Here is a 20,007-nt window from a genome sequence, read left to right on the forward strand (position 1 = left end):
TCTGTGGGGTGGAAAAAATAAACTCTCCTTTGCTTTTAAGATTCAGTTTTTTTTTTTTTTTTTACTATTATGGAGTTGAATATACTAGTTCCAACCTTCAAACATAACAAATCCTTGATAATTTACTTTGAATTTAGTTTTAAAAGTTGTAAAGCGTGAGTTGTTGATCCAATTAGATAGATAGAGGGAATCAAAGCAAAAATGCTAACAAAATAATTATTTCTCTCCTTTCTGGTGTGATTACATAATATAGATTTAAAACTTGTCACTTTCGTCTATATTGGTTACAGAAGTGTATTTTTTATACATGTTGCGGTCTTGTGGATATATCGTATATATCACTGCGACCTATCACAGTCTTATTCATATGTAACAATAAAATTAATTCCAAATGCAACAACAACGTCAAAATTAACTTGCCATGGATGAGGCTGTCATCAACGGCAAGAACTTGCAACTTGACTGCATCGGAGGGTGACTCCTCGAGAATTCCAGTCAAATTCTAGTTGAAAACTTTGCCGGCGGCAGCCATGAAACTCAAGTGTGCCTCTTTTTTGGGTGAAAATAACAAACAAATGACTGCCTCTTTTTTTTTTTGGGTGAAAATAAGATTCATCCTAACGATAAGTTGAGGTAACATTATATGCATGTCATATCAGATTATAAAATGTTGATATGTGAAATGTGATGTCTCTTAAAAGGTATGAATTTCTGTGTAGAATGTGGGTTGAACAGTATCATCAAAGAAACTTGAATGCATATGCTGTCCCTGAATATTTCATGAATGATTTCTGTTTTTTGTTTGGCTCTAAAGTGATATTGAGCACCCTTTATGCTTCCATCATGGGAGATATGGATCATTATTTTGTATTCATACAATTGTATGCTGTAATTGATAATGCAAGATGATTGTATGTGATTGGGCAGCAATGAAAAGTAACAAATGCAGTTATTGAATGTTTCCTTGGACAACAATGAGTACAGTTAAAGAAAGTGCTGGACAGCAATGAGATGATATGAATCCAAGATGTAGAATTCCCTTGGAAGTTCATGTAATCCCTTGCCAGGTGAAGTAATAATAAGTAACACCTCTTAGGAGACGTACTACTGTTGAGATATATATAGTCCCACATTAGTTGTATGTGCAACTAATGTGGAGTTTATAAGGTCTTGAGCACTCTCATCCTTTGAGCTAGTTTTTGGGATGGTGTATCCCAAGTTCTTTACATGGTATCAGAGCTTGAGCCCTTACTGCTCCCACTTTAAAGTGGAATTAAAATAAAATAAAAAAAGCACAAAAAGATAAACCGAAAATTGGGCCTGTGCAATTCCACACTTCTAGCCCAATGGGCTCTCGTATGAGGGAGCGTTTGAGATATATAGTATCACATTGGTTGTATGTGCAACTAATGTGGAGTTTATAAGGCCTTGAGCACTCTCACCCTTTGAGCTAGTTTTTGGGGTGGTGTATCCCAAAGTTCTTTACACTACAGTGAGCAAAGAGAGCTCATGGAAATGTATGGATAAAGTTGTGACCTCTTAGGAGACATCCTACACTGAGCTACTAGAGTCATGGAGGCACCCCTACGGATAAGTGTTTGATGCCATTTTGATTGCCTAATGTGTCATTGTTATGCAGTGTCATTGTGATGGATTTTGTGATTTCTTTTTGAGTATTGTTATACTAATCTCTCTGCAGAAAGTAGTGAAGGGGGGAGAATTTATTGTTTTTTTAATCAATAATTATGAAAATATAGTTGTTTTGAAATTATTTATGCAAATATAACACTTAAACACGCTCGCATGGAATGTGTTTCAATGGAGAGAGACGCGTCCATATTGGAAGTGACCTATAGGGCAAACATGCCCAAGAGGGGCGTGACTAGGTGAGAGACACGCCCAACAGCGACGTGACCTCCCTGGTCTATATAATCCCCATTTTTCACATTTTCCTCATTTCATCCTTCATATTCTCTCTCTAAACCACTCCTCCAACTTCTCTCTATATTTTTTCTGGAGCGTTTTGCGCAGCGAAACTCTGTCTCTCTCGTGTAAGTTCCAATTTATTGTTTATATTTTTTATTAACATCAATAAATATATGATAGTTAGTGACTTAGTTAATTGTTAGTACCTTAGAAAAATGTTAGTGACCTATGTAAGAGAATGATTAGTGACTTAGATAATTGTTAGTACCTTAGAAAAATATTAGATAAGAGAATGATTAGTGACTTAGCAATTATATAGGAACTTAGAAATTAGTTAGTTACTTATAAAGTGGTATATGCTGGTGATAGGAATTAGTTAGAGACTTATAAATTAGTTAGAGACAATTAATAATTTTATAGGAATGACACGTATGAACATATTGACCTTTGCAATAATTACATTGTAATTAAAGTTTGAAAAAAAAAATAGAGTAGGCAATATTAATTTAAGTTGATTTTAAATTATTTAATATATTTAAATATAATCTAGAATAATGTAATGTTCTTTAATTTAGTTTTATTGACGTTAATTTTGCTAAAATTAATATCACTTAATTCAATTCAATTCAATTAAATTGCTATTTAATAAAATGCTATTAAATTTCATTTAATGTAATTTAATATAATATCAATAGTAATTTGTGTTTAATTTTTTCAACTGTGCTAGTATTCTGTTAGGGCCCATTCGTCTTCGTCAGAGTCGTCGCCCTCTGGATCCAATGGTGATGTTGAGCCTTCCGATCCTTGTACGCATGTACTTCCTGGACCATATAGGTGGGAGGTACTTCATAAGAGGACACAACGCACTCACGTTTCACAACTTGTGTGGAACGAGGATAAGGTAAAGGGTTAAAGACTCGAAGTGGGAAACTACAGGGTGGACCCTGTCATGATGATATTCCAGATGTAGTGGCTGACTATTTGACATAGGCTGATTTTATACACGTGGCACATATGAGTCATATTCTGGTATATAATTTATAAATTACTAAATGAAATTACTGTAACAGGACTTTGTATAAAGTATTGATGTGCTTACATATTGTCTGACAAATGTTGTTTCTCTTTCAGATCGATACCGCCCTTATTAGTGCTTTGGTTGAGCGGTGGAGATCAGAGACACATGTTTCACATGACGCAGGGAGAGATGACAATCACATTACAGGACGTGGCTGGTATACTCGGTTTTCCTACTGACGGGCAGGCAGTTACCGAACATACAACGTTGGATTGGACCGCAGTGTCTCAGCAGGTTTTTGGGACTGCCCCTGTCTCGGGCATAGACATTCACAATTGCGATCGACGTATCTCATACGTGGATATATTATATCCTGATTGGGGCCCTGTTGCACACAATCCTGATGAGGTGAGGTGTTATACCCCGGACACACATTTTGCGGCTATTAGGCTCATGGCTACTGTGTGACAGATCGAGTGGAGGCAAAATTGCGTGTCGTTACGTTCCACTGCTAGTAGGGGACTTTCATGTATTACGTAATAATAATAATAAACAGGAATTAATTACATCAACATCGCACTACGCAAATATTAATAGTTGTTACAGAGCATACCTTCAGGATGTTACGGTACTTGACTCGATGTTGCGTCATGATGTACTACGATACGAGACTCCCCCAAATCATGCCACGACTAGATTTAAGAAACGGACCTGCCACATTCTTCGTCATTGTTTGATGCACTGGCATCCTTTGTAAGAAGACGATCCTCTATTGTGATATTTTCCTCATATCATCCTCATAGTCCTCATCCATAACCCAGGTAGGGTCATGTTCATCTTCCTCATACATGTTAACAGCTGGAGCAGCAAATGAGGATGCATTAAGAGGAGAATTAAAAGTAACTGACCTCATTGGTATCACAACATCCTCCGTTGTGGCAGTTTTCACGTACAACTCTAAGAAATCCTTTCTAGACTAGTTCAAGAACTCTTCCATTACCATATCAATGTCTTCTTCGTCGACCACTTGCAAACTAATGTATTGTTCACATTGCCATAATCTTGTCATGACTAGAGTGATCAATTGGTTGTCTTCAAAACATAATTTTTGTCGTATTTTCTGATGAAGCTCCGCATCCGTTGAGTTCCACTTAATACGTGACCTTCCTCTTTCCTACCATTATAATATAGAACAACACGAATAGATTTAGAATTCGAACTCATTGTTAGAAATAAAAAAAAGAATAACATAAAACGAAATATAAATAAACAAGTGCAAATGAATGTGGGAGTTTAAGAATAATGAGTGAGAAGAGTTGTGAAGAGTGCATAGAGGATAAATGTATAAATAAGCTGTAGTTGGGTCACTCACGCTCTGGTTGAGCATGATCTCCAGCTGGAACACGTTTCATGTGGGCGTGTCTCTCTCATAGGTCACGCCCTACATGGACGTGTCTCTCTCTTGTTGGTCACGCCCCATCTGGGCATGTTTCCCATGTAGGTCACGCCCAACATGGACGTGTCTCTCTCCATTAAAACACGTCCCATGTGGGCGTGTTTGAGTGCTTTATCTGCATAATTAATTTCAAAACGACTATACTTTTGTAATTATTTATTAAAAAAGCAATAAATTATTTTTTTTCTTCCAAAAAGACCTCAATAGTTTCTTGGTTTATTGAGTTACAACTCACCCCCTTTTCGGGGCTGCTAATGCAGGAGGCAACTGTGGAAACTATTGGAAAAGAATGATGACCTGGAAGTCATGGCGATCCTAACCCAATCTAAACTCTAATGTGATATATTTTAACTTTGAGTAAATATTTTCATCAACCAAAAAATACGAAATTTATTTTAATTCTTTAAAGAAAAAATTGATTCAAAAATTAAAAAAAACTTATATTAATTCTTAAAAAAAATATTGAGTTTTAAGAATTAATATGAGTTTTATTTTTTATCGAGGGACTGTTATGTAATGAGATGCTCATTGCATGACTGTGCTAGTCTACCGACAAATGTTCTCATCATTAATTAAAAAAAGTCGTGTTCCTTCTAAAAAAGAGACGAGTTAATTATTTAAAATTAGGTTAAATTATATGTATGTCATTATAATTTTATTAAAATTTTAAACAAGTTTTTTACAATTTAAAAGTTTTAATCCAATGTATAAAATAAATAAATTTAATCCATACTTTCAAATAAAATTAGGCGAATCTTTAGTAACTTATGATTATTAGATTCCTTTAATGAATGCTTACTCTCGTTTATTAGTCACTTATGTTACTATTACTAGTTTTATTCATTAGTAACCTAATTAAAAATTTAATTAATCTGTAAGAAATATATTTAAAAGTTATTTAAAAAATGGGGTAGGATCCTTTAAACTAATTTAAAAATTCAGGAAGGCGCAAGGATAATAATTTAACTTTAAAATTATTTTTTGAATTTACATTATAATAAAGGGTTTTATAAGAGTTATGTTATAGGAAAATTGATTGTATCAAATTATAAATATTCATTTTCCGTACTTTAATTTTATTTTTTTTTGCTTTAAAAAATGCGAGCCCCAATTATTTTGAGTGTGTAAAAACTTTTTTATATCATGATGAATGCAAATTCCTATAATAAATTTGTCCAACCATGAACCACCATGTCACGTGTCGATTTTATGAAATAATATTTTCCGGCTGATATTTTTGCAATTTTAATAAAAAAAGAAGATATTTTCAATTGGAGGATTTGGCTCGTGGCACCGGACTCATGAGAGTTTGTTTGTTTGATTGTTTTTTGCTATAAGAATGACGTTTAAAGTTCTTCAAACAGTGGATATCATTTTTGCTTTCCCTCCTTAACTTCCCTCTACCTGCCATTGGTGACTCCGTGAAACAGTGAGAGTGACACTGATACTGACCCTGATTTCCTCTCCGTCATCTTTTCCTTCGCCATGTTCCGCTTCCCTTCCATCATTCTCTCACGCCGTCTCCACCGCCGCAACAAACTATTTTCCACCACTTCGCAACCGCTCGAGCTACCGCTCTCTCACCCCATCTACATCATCTGGGGCTCCAACACCGGCGTTGGCAAAACCCTAGTCTCCGCCGGCATCGCCGCCGCCTCCCTACTATCTTCCCCTGCCAAATTTCACTACCTGAAGCCCGTCCAAACCGGTTTCCCTTCCGACTCCGACTCCCGCTTCGTGTTCAACAAGCTCCGCCAACTCTTTCTCCGCCGCAAACTCCACACTCCTTTCGCCGCCTCTCACCGCATCCTCAATGCCTCTTCCGCCGCAAGGGACAGCGGAAATCGCGACAACGAGATGGATCTGTCTTCGTATTTCGCCGGTGAAGAAGGGCTTGCCTTCTCGGAGTTGATTTGCAAGACCTTGTTTGCGTGGGAAGAGGCGGTGTCGCCGCATTTGGCCGCGGAGAGGGAAAGTTTGGTTGTGAAGGACTCGGTGCTGCTGGAAATGTTGCAGCAGTGTTTTAGAGACGTGTTGGAAAGTGGTGTGGATAAGGAGAGATCGGAAGTTGTGTGTGTCGTTGAGACTGCCGGTGGAGTTGCGAGTCCAGGTCCTTCTGGGTCACTTCAATGTGACTTGTATAGGTGTGTATTTTACTCTCACCTTTCGTTAAATCATATGCGGATTCAATTTTGGTGTGTGTATCTAGGTGGCTCAAATTTTGTTCGGTTTGGTAATTGCAATTTCATGCACTGTTGATTCTTGATACTCTTTGTCAGATCATAGTCACGGGAATTTTGCAATTAACTGCTAATATTTAGTCATTTAGGCAAAGGAAGCAAACAAATTGTATGCATTATCAGGCAATGATGATTAAACAGTAATGCGTGTAGTATGGATATACTGTATCTATGAATTTTTCTGTTAAATCCGTTCCTTCTGCCGTTTTCTGCAAGGCCATTCCGTATTCCTGCAATTCTTGTCGGAGATGGGCGGCTAGGAGGTGTTTCTGGAACAATTTCAGCTTACGAGAGCTTGGTGATTCGAGGTTATGATGTTGTTGCTATTGTTCTTGAAGATCACGGCCTTCTAAATGAGGGTCCACTAATGTCTTATATGCGAAACAAGTAAGCTTGATTACACTAGTTACTATGTTCCCTTTTTGCTTGTGACTTGAAGCACAGATAAGTCTACTTACTCTTAGAGTTTTACTTGTGTTCCTTTTTCTGGTGGTGTTTTGGGTAGAACTGAAAAAATTGTACTGAAGTTTGTTGTATCGAAAAGTTTAGCACTAAATTTTAAATGTTTGATAATATTTTTTTATTTTAAGTTATTGGTATCTAATTACACAATTAATCTACGTTAAAGGAAATTATTTTAATTTAACAACTTAAATAAGAAATGGGTTAATTGTTTATGCTCAATGTATTTAGGGTGTCTATGACAAACATTATGTTATTTAACCTTGTTTTCGGTGAGAAATAATTTTTTTATATTTATATGCCTGGGAACTAAGAAGCTAATTTTTTTTTTCTCCTCAATTTTGTTCCTGTGTTACTAGTTTATTCTCTGGAACAGGAAAATAAACTGATTCTATCAAATGCAATTTTTAACCATGTCTGTTCCCTAGATGAAAAATAGAGAAAAAAAAAAAGTTTTGGGAATCCTAGGGTGTGCATGACAAGGTTCCTAAAAACTTTTTTTTTTTTTTAAATCAGAGTAATAGAAATGGTTAGAAATTGTGTTTGATAAAACCGGTTTATTTTTATATTCTAGAGAATTAACTGGTAACATTTATTTTCAATATAGTTATAATTTTAAACAATAAATTTTAAATATAATAAATCATTTATGTTATATTTTAAACTATTTTTGGTTATATTTTTGAATCTTACGACATGATTCACGATTAAAAAACCAGCCTAACATTTACTATTTGAATTGCCATCAAATAACTTTGAATGCAAAAATATATTTTAAAAATTTGCTCAAATATTGGTGGTGAGGATAATTTGGTAAAATCAATTCTTAAAGGACAATATGCTTTCGGAGTGGATTCTCTCATGTATTATTGAACATGACCACGTGGAGGATTCTAACTATTCATTGGTAAATCAATGGTGATGAGAGAGAAAAAACAGGGGATAGGGAGTTACAAAATTATCAACTTTGATTGTCCATGAATGGTTGGGATTTTCTCACATTATACGGTCACGTAAAATAACACATGAGAGGATCCATTTTTTCCAGAATTAAATTTGGCCAAAAGTAACAAAATGTCACTTGCCTCAACGTGGGTTTGAGGCTTTTGATATTAGAATAGTTATCTGCCAATAGTTTGCCAAATGTGCGTTTGATAACTTTTAATTTTCAGAACTCAATTGAGTTTTACAAACAGGCTCTCTCTCTCTCTCTCAAATGCGTAAATACACCCAAAGTTCCTTTATAGCTAGCTGCATTTACGTCTCAGCTAAGTAGCTATCTTTTTGACTTTTTACCTGATGCTTATATACTCTTGTTGCCTTCTTCATGCAGGGTTCCTGTTCTAGTGCTACCACCTGTTCCAAAAGATCCATCAAATGACCTACTGGAATGGTTTGAAGATTCTCATTATTTATTTAGTAATCTAAAGGAAATACTGCTATCTGCTTATTTTGAGAGAATCAAGAAGTTGCATGACATGCCAAGAAAGGCGAGTGATATCATCTGGTGGCCATTTACTCAACACAAACTTGTACCAGATGGAGGGATCACAGTAATTGATTCACGCTGTGGTGAGAACTTTGCAGTCTTCAAGGTTTGTTTTAATTAAATTCTTTATTTGTTCTTTTTTTTTTTTAAAATAAATTTCTAAAAGCTTTGTGATACGAACAACTTAACAGTATACTAAATTGAAAGGAAATTGACAACCGATACACAAATTATGAAATGAATCTGTAAATTGTATTGATGTTCAAACTGGAAAATAACCTAGTACATATGACAACCATCTGAACAAAAAATACAAAGAAAAACTGGAAGCAAAATTACGAGGAACGAGTAATGGAAAGGATAATTTCAGAAGACTTAAGAGAGCCTCTGATCTCTCCCAAAAGCTAAAGGTTTCCAAAGCCCAAAGATGATCCGAGAAATGCTGTGATGCTGCCCCCACTCCAATATAACAGTGCCCTTTTGCTCTCCTATTACATTCCATGCTAACTGTTTATAACATAAATGCCATTCACCCTTGTGCTAAGTCGGCAATAACAGACTTTGAATAGTTGATCCCCTGTATCGTTGCCTACTGTACACCCTCATCTTAGAAAGGGTTGTATCACTTTGCAATTCAAATCTTAGTAGACTGCACTATGCTGAGCTTACTGCTTTAGTGTTTACTTTGGAATTAGATTCAGAAGTTTTATAGAATTACTTCATTCATGTTTTTTTTTTATATGCTGATACCTAGATGCCACATTACTTGATTTTTCTTTTCTTAAAGGCTCAGAAGACAGAAGTCATAGAACCACTATTTGATGCATGTGCTAGTTGGTGGACTCAAGGACCTGATGCTATAATGCAGGTCATCCTCATTTTTTTTAAGCTTTTAATTCTATTATTTAAACTGATAATAATGGTATTAGTTATTTGATGGAGGGACATATACCAAAATATGTCATTCTTCCTTTCTTTTACTGTTGGACATGCCTGTAAAAGTGTCCTCTATATCTTTTTAATTTTTATTGCTTAACTATTTAGTTTAACTCAGCTTATGTCATGTTTTTTTGCCAAACTTTACATAGCTGGTTCCAATTCCGAATAAAAAGGGAGGTTTGTATTAGACTGTCAATAGCCAATGTAAAATTTAATGATTCTTTATGACATGGATCAACAATCCAATTGTTCTTCATTATTTATTTTATGGGCAAAACTACTCACAAGACAACCCAACTTTTTTAATATTTGTTTAACAACGTTGAAGTTTTCTTATTTAAAATATAATTTAAATTCCTTTAAGAATTGTACTCCCCTCTCTCCCTAATTTTTTTTATTTGGTTCTGCCACTGTTTTGTTTTCTAATTCTTGCTACTTTTAACTTAGGTTAAGTGTTGGTGTGTGTTGAGATATATAAAACCATTAATGTAGCTTCACCCATGAATTGGTTCTTTACATGGTATCAGAGCCTCATGTCTCGGGTTCGATTCTCACCGCCCCCCACTTTCTTTCTAGTGGAATTTCTTTCTTCGCACAGGTAGGTGGGCCTGTGCATTGTCCACTCTTCAAGCCCAGTGGGCTCTCGTGTAAGGGGGTGTGTTGAGATATATAAAACCATTAATGTAGCCTCACCCAACAGCTTAAGCTTTTGGGTTGAATTGGTTCTTTACAGTATATTTGGCATTTTGGCTCAGGAGTTTTGGCAATACTTCTCTTCCTCCAAAAATTTCTGCTCATGGTCCTTTTAAAAGATGTTTCTAGATTGGACTAGCAAGTTGCAATGGGTCTGGGTTGCTCTTTTGCATTGATTTATTTGTTTTTTCCTGTGGTTATATTTTATTTGTAGCTTTAGGAGGATTCCTGATCATCCCGTTTGTACTATTTCCTTTCTTAAAACAATTAGGTTAGGGCAATTCTCATGCAACTTCTATTTAGAGCGTGGGTGAAGATATGAGTGAGAATGATGGTACCCAACAATGTAGCAGTAAAATTCACAGCGAAATAACAAAGAAATACTTCTATTGATGTAACAAGACACTGGGGGTAACTCCTTTACAGACTCAATGATACTGGAAAATAACAAAAGAGCAATATGAACTCTTCAGCTTGATTACAGACTCCCACCTACTGTAGCTCACCACTAACAAACACTAAACCAGGACACTGAATTAAGACTCACCATACTAATGACACTATAGAAACGATACAGTGATCATACTCCCTTAACAAGGCAATCCACCACCTCATTGAGCTTCCCTCTCCAACCCCACTGTTGCAATATTCTCAAATCCCCCCACATCCCCTTCATTCTCCCTTATAACTAACTCTCCACACCACCCACGCTTACCTCCCCATTCAGAGCCATCCACATGTCACTCCTTCTAACAAACTCCTTATTTTCCTTCTCTCTCGAATTCCCATCCTTAGCAGTAGGGTTGGCAAAACGGGCCAACCCGGCTCGACCCGGCCCAACCCGCATTCAACCCATAAAAACGGGTCGGGTTAGGGTTGGCTCGAAAAAATAAACGAGCCAGAAAACTCAACCCAGCTCGACTCGAGCCGGGTTAGGGTTGGCTCGGAAAAAAGCTCGCGGGTTGGCTAAAAAAAAACTCGCAGATTAACTAGAAATGATGCCAGTGGGTTGGCTCGCGGGTTGGTTAGCTCGAAATATTGGCTCGTGGGTTGGCTCGCGGGTTGTACACAGATCATTTCGTTCATCTTCCCACCCAATGTAAGCAGCCACCATGCTATTAAACCATATCTTGCGTTGTCTTTTCTCATCATACTTTACACCCGGGATTGGACCCATAATTGTTTTCACTCCTCCATCTTTCAACCATTCCAGCTTCATACCCAGTTTAGCAGCCCCGCAAATTATTCCAAGTGAGACCATTGCCAAAGCATGAAGAATAAGAATAAGGGTGGACAATGCACAGGCCCACCTACCTGTGCGAACAAAGAAATTCCACTTGAAAGAAAGTGGGGGGCGGCGAGGATCGAACCCGGTACACCGAGGCTCTGATACCATGTAAAGAACCAATTCAACCCAAAAGCTTAAGCTATTGGGTGAGGTTACATTAATGATTTTATATATCTCAACAAAGAGCTACACATAAACTCACTGATCAAATATGCAACATTTTTTCTTCACATAAAAATAAAGAGAATCCTTTTAAAAAAGCAGAAACCTTTGCTCGGCGATGGCCTTATCGCTGGTCAAGAAGTTTGATTTCCAGCCACGGCCAATTGGGGATGAAGGATTGTCGTCTTTCCCTAAAACCCTAATGTACAACAAACCATGTTCCTCTAATCTGTCCACAAAATCAGGGTACTTGTCCTTCATCCTGTTATACACAACATGGCTAAGAACAATTAGGGTTTCACCCCCACTCCCAGGTTCCACTTCACAGAAGAAAAACAATTTGGAAGGAAATTCAAGAACTTGTTCAAAAACCCCAATTCAAAAAAAAAAATCCAACCCGCGAGCTGACTCGTTTGACCCGCGAGCTGGCTCGTTTGGGTCTGGGTTATATCGGGTCGGGTTGAGTCGGGTTGACAGCTCATTTAGGCCAACCCAACCCAGCTCATTTAGGACGGGTTGCGAGCCAACCCGACGGGTTGCCTTGTTTTTGCCATCCCTACTTAGCAGCTACACGCACCACATTGGCTTTGGTGTCTTCATTGCTCTTTTCCTTGGCTTGTTGAGCACTCTCTTTGCTGGTCTTGGGCTGGTTTTGGGCTTCGTTGTCTTTCCTTTTATTTTTCCGTCTTATGCGGCTGTATACTCGAATTGGGGGCCCATCAGAGAACCATGCAGTAACATATAAAGAACTAGGTTAGGACCACACCTTAAAATTTAGTGCATGCGCAATTGGATATTTTCTCCAGGAACTTCTTAATATATTTCAACAGGATATTGATTTATTTACGGGAGAAGTTTATAGGGGTTGGAAATGTTTATTTTATCTTTTAAATACGGATTTTTATATATTTTGTCTTTCACCTCTGTTGTAAACAAAAGTAGAATTCCAGCACAAGATAGAGTGATTTTATACATTGTTTACACTTCAAGCCCAAAGAGTTCTTACGTGAGGGGGCATGTTAGATAAAAAACCAATTGTGAATCTTCACCCAATGGCTTAGGCTTTTAGGAGAGTTGACCTTGACAATTCATGCATTGCACTACTGCACTGTGATATAAGAAGTATAACTGTGCTGTATGAATGTGGCATCTTTACATAATTAAATTTGTTATCTCAATATTTGATCATGTGACCTCTCTCTCTCTATCCATGCCCCTGGTAAGCTTATTAATGTATTTATAGAAGTTGCAAAGTTATTTGACTTATTTGGGTGTTCCAAGGTGCTTATACTTGCAACATATCTTGCTATTTTATATTAAACATGTTTGAAAGCATATTTTTACTTGGATGCTCCTTCATGATAGCATCTCTGAACTTTTCCTTTACTGCAATCTTTCCTTTTAGGTGATTTCAGACTGAGCTTGCTAGGGAGATGGCATATGCTGCCGCAAGATTTGGGCATGTAATGTTCCCTGAGAATGTTCATGAGCCAGCCTTAAATTGTTCTGAGCTTTTGCTTGAAGGTGTGGGGAAAGGTTAGTGTGTCCTTTTTTTTAACTTTTACATTTGAACCATAATTTTTTTTCTATTAGGAATTTACCAAGTGGTTGCTTGTAGTTTTGTATTTAATACATGATATGAATTCTGATCTTAGAGCTATCCAATCAATGAATACTTTGGTTAAAAATATACTTGTCAGTTTAGTCCTACTTCTACTCAGTGATGTTTGCCAATGCTCAGTGTTATCCACTGAACGAGGGCATGTTTGTTATGTGTAGTTTGCATTTCTTCGTACGGTTGCTGACTTATGTATTATTTATGTAAATTCCTATCTCGGTGTTGTGTTTTACTGGGCTAGAGTTTGTGTAGGTTGGGCTTCTCGAGCATATTTTTCAGACAATGGATCTACTGCTATTGAAATTGCTCTGAAGATGGCATTTCGTAAATTTTCTGTTGATCATGGACTTATTCTGGATTGTCATGAGGATACTACAAATGAAAGATCCACTGAGCTTATGGTTGGCACCTTCAGTCCTTTAATTGATCTGTGGTAGTTTTTGCTACATTGTATGAAGTTTAATTTTGACCATTGTGGCTGGTATTCTATAAAAGCAATGGTGTATTTGCAAAATAAGGGGGAAATTGGTAGTTGATATCAGTGAAGCCCTTTTTATGCTTTGGGAGAGCTAAGTGACCGTTGGAAAACAAAAAACACAATAATTTTGATTGAATATTTTCTGATGACATGCTTGAAATGTTGAAAGTTGAGATGGTAGAGCTAATAAACTTATATAGCATTTTTAATATTTATTTCATTGTGATTTTGGCAGAACTGGAGATTAAGTTTGTTGGTTTGTAACTTGGTACTGCTATCATATATGTATGAAAATCATGTATAATTATCTGCTTCTAATAAAACATTTTCAAACATGTTAAATGTGTAAAAACCGTTTCTTTCTTCCATCACACTTATTTCTGAAGCTTTTAGTTAGTGTAGTATTGATTCTTTGGCCAATGGGCCAAATGTTTAATATAGCTGTTCCTAATTTTTATTATTAAATTCCTATACAATAATGTTGTTCAGGCTCTATCTCCTGATAGCTACATGTGGTTCAGGGCAATATGAATGCATATTGTTCTAATGTTGTCCAGCTGATGCTTCTGTTCGTAATAGGTTGTTGGTTATATTTTTGACTCTTGGGTTTATCTTTTCAGTTTTAAATAATTTCTTCAGATTAGTTTTTGGGGCCTTGGAAGGAGAGTGGAACGTTTTAAGATGATGTGCTGACTATGCTGTTTTATGGTGTATTTGGCTTGAGCAAGATGTCCCTGTTTTCAAGAACTTATCTCGTTCCCTAGATTTGTTATTGGATAGGATTGTTTTTCTGGTTTTCATTTTGTACTCCCATGATTTGATGAGCCTGTCTGTTCTCTATTTTGTTTTGTGTTTCCTTTTTTAAGGAGGATAATATGCATTTATTTTCTCTCTGATAGTTTTTTTTTTCTTTTATTGAAAATAAAAAATGGAAAGGAATTTTTGATAAGAAGATTTCCTGTTTAGGAAGAATTAACCACTCAAGTGGTTGATTAAATCATTAAGTGGTTACTTACTGGCCACTCTTTGAACATTGTTATTGGGTTGAGAGGTTAACTATTCCTAAACTAGTTTTTTTTACTGAGAATTCCTTTTTGTAATTTTCCCTGAAATAGAATCTCTGTATTATGCTCATTTCGATAATAATCTGTGTCTATTTGTCATGTCGGTCATGTTAGGCAAATTTTACGTCCTCTTTAAGTAGTCTTTCAAATATTGTAGATTTAAATGTAAGGCTCTGGTGTCTTTTAGATTGAGTGAATAATGCTGTGTATCTTTGTTAGATAACTTCATTTTGTTTAAATGATGGTGGGCTGCAATATTATCATTTTAATCTCATTTAATTTTACTTTCCAAATAGTGGTTTGTGTATTTTCTCTGTAATTCTTCAAGCATCTAGTATACAAGATATATTGCAATAATTTTTTTTTTTTTTTTTTAAGAAAAAACTTAATTTTATCCTATGAAGTACACATCTTTGTTAATTGCTTGTGGACCTAATTATTTCAGGTCCTTGCACTTCAGAGATCTTATCATGGTGATACATTGGGTGCTATGGAAGCACAGGCGCCATCATCGTATACAGGCTTTCTGCAGCAACCATGGTATGGACATCATCTTCTACTGCATAAAGTGAAATTCAGTCTTGCTAATTTGTCTTGAATCTTTTACTACTTGAGCTTACTATTGTCATTTTGCACTGTATTGTTATGGTGTTATCTAAGTGATATGTGCTCCAGGTCAATTGGTAGCTTTTGAATTTGGCATCCAGTTAACATGGGCCTTTTTATAATCTCTCCGTGTAAAACATTATAAAAGGTGTTGGAAGATAGACCAAAAATAGACACAAGCAGTTTTGGTTTGGGAATTTCTGTTTAGCATAAGACATATTGGCAATTTTTTTTTAATTTTATAATATTTTCTTCATGCTTAGTATATTTTGTTTAAGTGCAGAAGTGATTTCCCTCCTGCCACACACTCACCAGCATTTTTTCTTTATTTTTTTAAAAAACAGGGTGGGTCCCACCATGTTTTTGTGTCAGATGCAAACTCTCAAATTTTGCAGTGACAGGAGAGTTGCAAAGCCCTTTTGTTTAAAAACCTTTTGTGAAGCTATATTATATTTTGTTTGTGAATTCTGAAATTGATGCCATAGATCTTCAATTCTTGGATCATATTTTCTTTATATATATCAGAATCAGATTGGAATTGATTCTAGTTTTCTCAACCTAACTAATACTGATGAAACTCTAAGTCTCAATTTTCAATTTCATAGGTACACTGGAAGAGGTCTTTTTCTGGATCCTCCTTCTGTCTTTATGCACAACAATACATGGAATATTTCCATTCCGGAAGGGTTTCAGTCAGAAAATCTGAAACATGAAAGTATCAGTAAGTTCAAAATTTCCAACTGTATTTCCTTTCTTGGTTACTGTTTAGAATATGTTTTTTTAATTGTTGATACTTTCACAGCCTTTGCTTCTCGTGACGAAGTATTTCACAAGGGCAGGGATAAGTCGGAGCTTGCTACAGTTTATTCATCTTACATATCAAAAGTATTATCTGGATGTAGAGGGTCGAATAATGTTGGAGCATTGATTATGGAACCAGGCAAGATATTTTATGTGACCTTTCCTTTGCAGATTATAAAATGTCATTTTAATTTAACCATCCCCTCCTGTGCCCTAATAACGTGATCCTGTGGATTTATATTAGTGCAATGCATGAAGCTGAACAAAAATAAAAATAAAAAATGAAATAATCATTTGCTCGCTTAATAGTCTTCACTCTTCACATGATAACACATCAAACTCCGTGTCTAAACTATGCCCACAATAACACAATTACATGTGTGAAATGTAAATGCAATACTGCATTTTGGTGGTTCTATGTAGGTCTTCCACACAGGTAAACTGTCTTGCTTTTCTTTTTCTTGGTTCCTATAAGATGTCTTCATTCTGAAGTTGTTTCAGTGGCCTTCTAGATCTTCTTGTTTAATTTAATTGCACATTTTCCCGGAATTGATCAACTCATTTCGGGCCTGGGCTTTTCTGTAGTGATACAAGGTGCTGGTGGAATGCATATGGTTGATCCACTTTTTCAGCGTGTACTTGTTAATGAGTGTCGGAGTAGAAAAATTCCAGTCATCTTTGATGAGGTTTTTACTGGTTTTTGGCGTTTGGGAGTAGAGGTGATTCCCTTAATGACTACTATTCTCTTTTCTCATTCTTCAAAAAACTGTTTTCTATATTCTTCATTTATTTGATTAGCACTTTTATATTTCTTCTCACAGACTGCAGTGGAGCTAATCCATTGTGAACCAGATATAGCCTGCTTTGGGAAGTTGATGACTGGTGGGATTATTCCATTGGCTGCCACCTTGGCAACAAATGCTGTGTTTGATTCATTTATTGGAGACTCAAAGGTATTGCGATTTTTTTTGGAGGATTTTCTTTCTCTGGGTTGACTAGACATGGAAACTGTTGTATTTTTAGATTTTGATGCCGATGGAATGGATTGCTTATTACACCGACAACTAATTTATTGTTTTCCTTTGCTTTTGCTGGTTGCATTCCATCATAGCTGTATATCATCTGACAAGTACTTTGTTAATCTCAAACTTGATTTCTTTTATCAACCTATATAGACTATTTAGCAGCTTGAACTGGTTGCTTATTCTTTGTTGTTGATTTTCTGATTGCTTTCATACAACAGATGTAAACTAATAATGCCCTAAAATATACTAGATTTCTTGTGATAAAGATAGTGATTTCTTATATCCCTGTGTGATATTTTAAGCAATGGACACTAGTCTTCTCACTTTTTCTTGGTTGTGCTGGCCTTTATTTTCTTCCTTAAGTGTTTCTGGTGTACTAGAAACAGGTTGTGACAAATCATGGCTTTTCGATTTTTTAGTTCTCTAATTGTATTTGAATATTTGATTTACCTTTTGGTCCTACTTTTGCTTATTCAAAGCAAAGTTCCTGGACAGTGTTTTGATGACATAATAAAGTGATGTGCACTCCTGTTCTGGTTAGCTCAAGGCCCTTTTGCATGGACATTCTTACTCTGCACATGCTATGGGCTGCATGGCTGCAGTTAAATCCATCCAATGGTTTAAAGACCCTAGTTCCAACGCTAACGTCTCTTCTGAAGGAAGATTACTTAGGGAGGTATGATAATTGCAATTTGTTTTGTTTTCTCTGAACTTCTAGCTTACTCCATAATATGGACTACGCATGACTACACTAGCCATTTTCTCATTGTATTTCTTGTCATATAATGAAGGATTTGTTGTTCAATTTTTCTTACCATATATTATGCATTTGTGTGTGTGCATATAAATAATATGTTTTAGTATCAGCAAACATTTGATATGATTTGTTGTAAGTTGTAACAAATACGGGATCTGACAAAATTAGTTTTGGGAACTTTTCATGTTAAATTCTATATATATTGCTGCCTTAATGGAGTTTGTTATTGTTCACTATACAGTAATGATCATTTGATCTAATTTTGGATTTTCTATTTGCAGTTATGGGATGATAAAATGGTTCGCCAGATTTCATTACACCCTGCAGTTCAAAGAGTAGTTGCATTAGGAACTCTATGTGCCTTGGAACTAAAAGCAGAAGGCAATAATGCTGGGTATCATTTCATCAACTTTCTCTCTTTTCCCTCCTTTTCAATAATTTTGAGCATCTCATATTTTAGAATTCCTTTATTACATGGCTTAATGAGCTTATGTATAATTGTATCATGCTGAAGTTAGTAGAATGTTTCAGATTAAGGGGCAGTTGCAAGTGATGCTATCAATTAAATATTTGATATTTGTAAGTGTGTATACTAAGAGGGTGAGTCTAAGCACTGGTAAAGTAGCTACCGTGTGACTGAAAGGTCTCGGATTCAAATAATAAGAAATAAACTTTTCCCAAAAATGCAAGGTTTGCTTGAGAGCAACCCTTAGTAATTTAGTTTTGGTATTATGTTGTTGAAGGAAGCTCATATTTTAGCAACTTGTAGATTGGCAGTATCTCTTGGTACTTGATATGTAGACATCTTTTCTCTCCTATCAGCTCTTCCTGTTGTCATCTTGAGTACAACTGCCATAACATTTATAACGAGGGCTATGAACTGCAGGACATTGTGTTTATAGTTATTGGTCATGCATACTTCTCTACCTGTATTTTTTTATTTTCAAATTCTTATTTTGTAATGAAAACTTCATCTTTTCATGGATAGAATGTACAAATAAAACTTTAATTTTGATCATTTTTGTCGACGCACCACTTTGGTTCGTGGGGGAGAAAAGGGGTGGGGTGTCAAAGTTGAATAAGTTATGCATTTTACCCTTCATGAGGTCTTATTATTTAGTTTTGCACAGGTATGGAACATTGTATGCAAGACCCCTTCTTCAGAAACTTCGGGAAGATGGTGTTTATATGAGGCCTCTCGGTAACGTCATTTATCTCATGTGTGGACCCTGCACGTCTCCAGAAATTTGCAATCAATTACTCGTCAAACTTTATAAGAGGCTTGAAGAATTTAATGGAAGTAAAAATTGAGAATCCTGACCTGGGGGGAACTGAGGAGATTGCAAATCCAAAGTAACCATTGGTTTGATTTTTTCCTTCTTAAGTTGATATGTTTTTGTTTATAATTACAAAAATGTTATTTGATTTATCATGGTTTCTTGGTAAATAAATATTTTTCACTTGACTTTCCTATCATTTCATGCCAAATACTCATACCAAACATCTTCTAAATGTTTCGTGCGTTTTCTAAGTTTTCTTAAAGGGAATTGGAGTGTAATTTATGTTATTTAATGTCGCAGTAGCAATAATCTATTTAGGGATGTGCATGGGTTGAATCGAACCGGATTTTTTTGAAAAACCGAATCGAATTGGTTTAAATAGTTCGGTTTGAAAGTGGTTCATTCGGTTCAAAACTGATTCGGTTCGGAAGTGGTTCGGTTCGGAACCGGTTCGGGTCGACCCTCTTTTGAAAAGAAAAAAATTAAAAACTTAAAAAATAAAGTTATAAAAATCAATTTGGTTCCGTTTGAAAACGGGCCGGTTCGATTCAAAATGGTTCGGTTCATGATCTGGTTCTTTAAAAACTGGTTCGGTTCATGAACTGATTTTTAAAAATCGGTTATTTTAAGAGCGGTTCGGTTCATGGTTCGGTTCATTTTTTTTTTATTATTTTGCACACTCATAAATTTGTTGACTGTTGATAA

The 20,007-nt window shown here is 35.9% G+C and overlaps 2 protein-coding genes across 2 annotated transcripts; one reads left to right on the forward strand and one right to left on the reverse strand.

Moving 5' to 3' along the window:
• Window positions 1–5,871: 5,871 nt before the first annotated feature.
• On the forward strand, window positions 5,872–19,356 carry LOC133305471 (bifunctional dethiobiotin synthetase/7,8-diamino-pelargonic acid aminotransferase, mitochondrial). The gene is made up of 14 exons (XM_061505700.1): window positions 5,872–6,544; window positions 6,857–7,027; window positions 8,436–8,697; window positions 9,379–9,459; window positions 13,089–13,209; window positions 13,544–13,692; window positions 15,279–15,373; window positions 16,045–16,154; window positions 16,242–16,379; window positions 16,826–16,959; window positions 17,062–17,193; window positions 17,807–17,941; window positions 18,304–18,416; window positions 19,153–19,356. Exons 1-14 carry the CDS (start codon window positions 5,886–5,888, stop codon window positions 19,331–19,333), a joined length of 2,481 nt encoding a protein of 826 aa, XP_061361684.1. The 5' UTR covers window positions 5,872–5,885; the 3' UTR covers window positions 19,334–19,356.
• Window positions 11,209–13,033, reverse strand: LOC133305328 (clavaminate synthase-like protein At3g21360). The gene is made up of 3 exons (XM_061505508.1): window positions 13,018–13,033; window positions 11,781–12,032; window positions 11,209–11,459 (listed from the first exon to the last, which is right to left on the reverse strand). The coding sequence occupies exons 1-3, from the start codon at window positions 13,031–13,033 to the stop codon at window positions 11,209–11,211; spliced, it is 519 nt and encodes a 172-aa protein (XP_061361492.1).
• Window positions 19,357–20,007: the final 651 nt, after the last annotated feature.

The sequence above is a fragment of the Gastrolobium bilobum genome, unplaced genomic scaffold (genome assembly GCF_033153095.1).
Source record: "Gastrolobium bilobum isolate Gb01-03AN ecotype WA unplaced genomic scaffold, APGP_CSIRO_Gbil_v1 utg1221, whole genome shotgun sequence".
In the NCBI taxonomy this organism is placed as follows: domain Eukaryota; kingdom Viridiplantae; phylum Streptophyta; class Magnoliopsida; order Fabales; family Fabaceae; genus Gastrolobium; species Gastrolobium bilobum.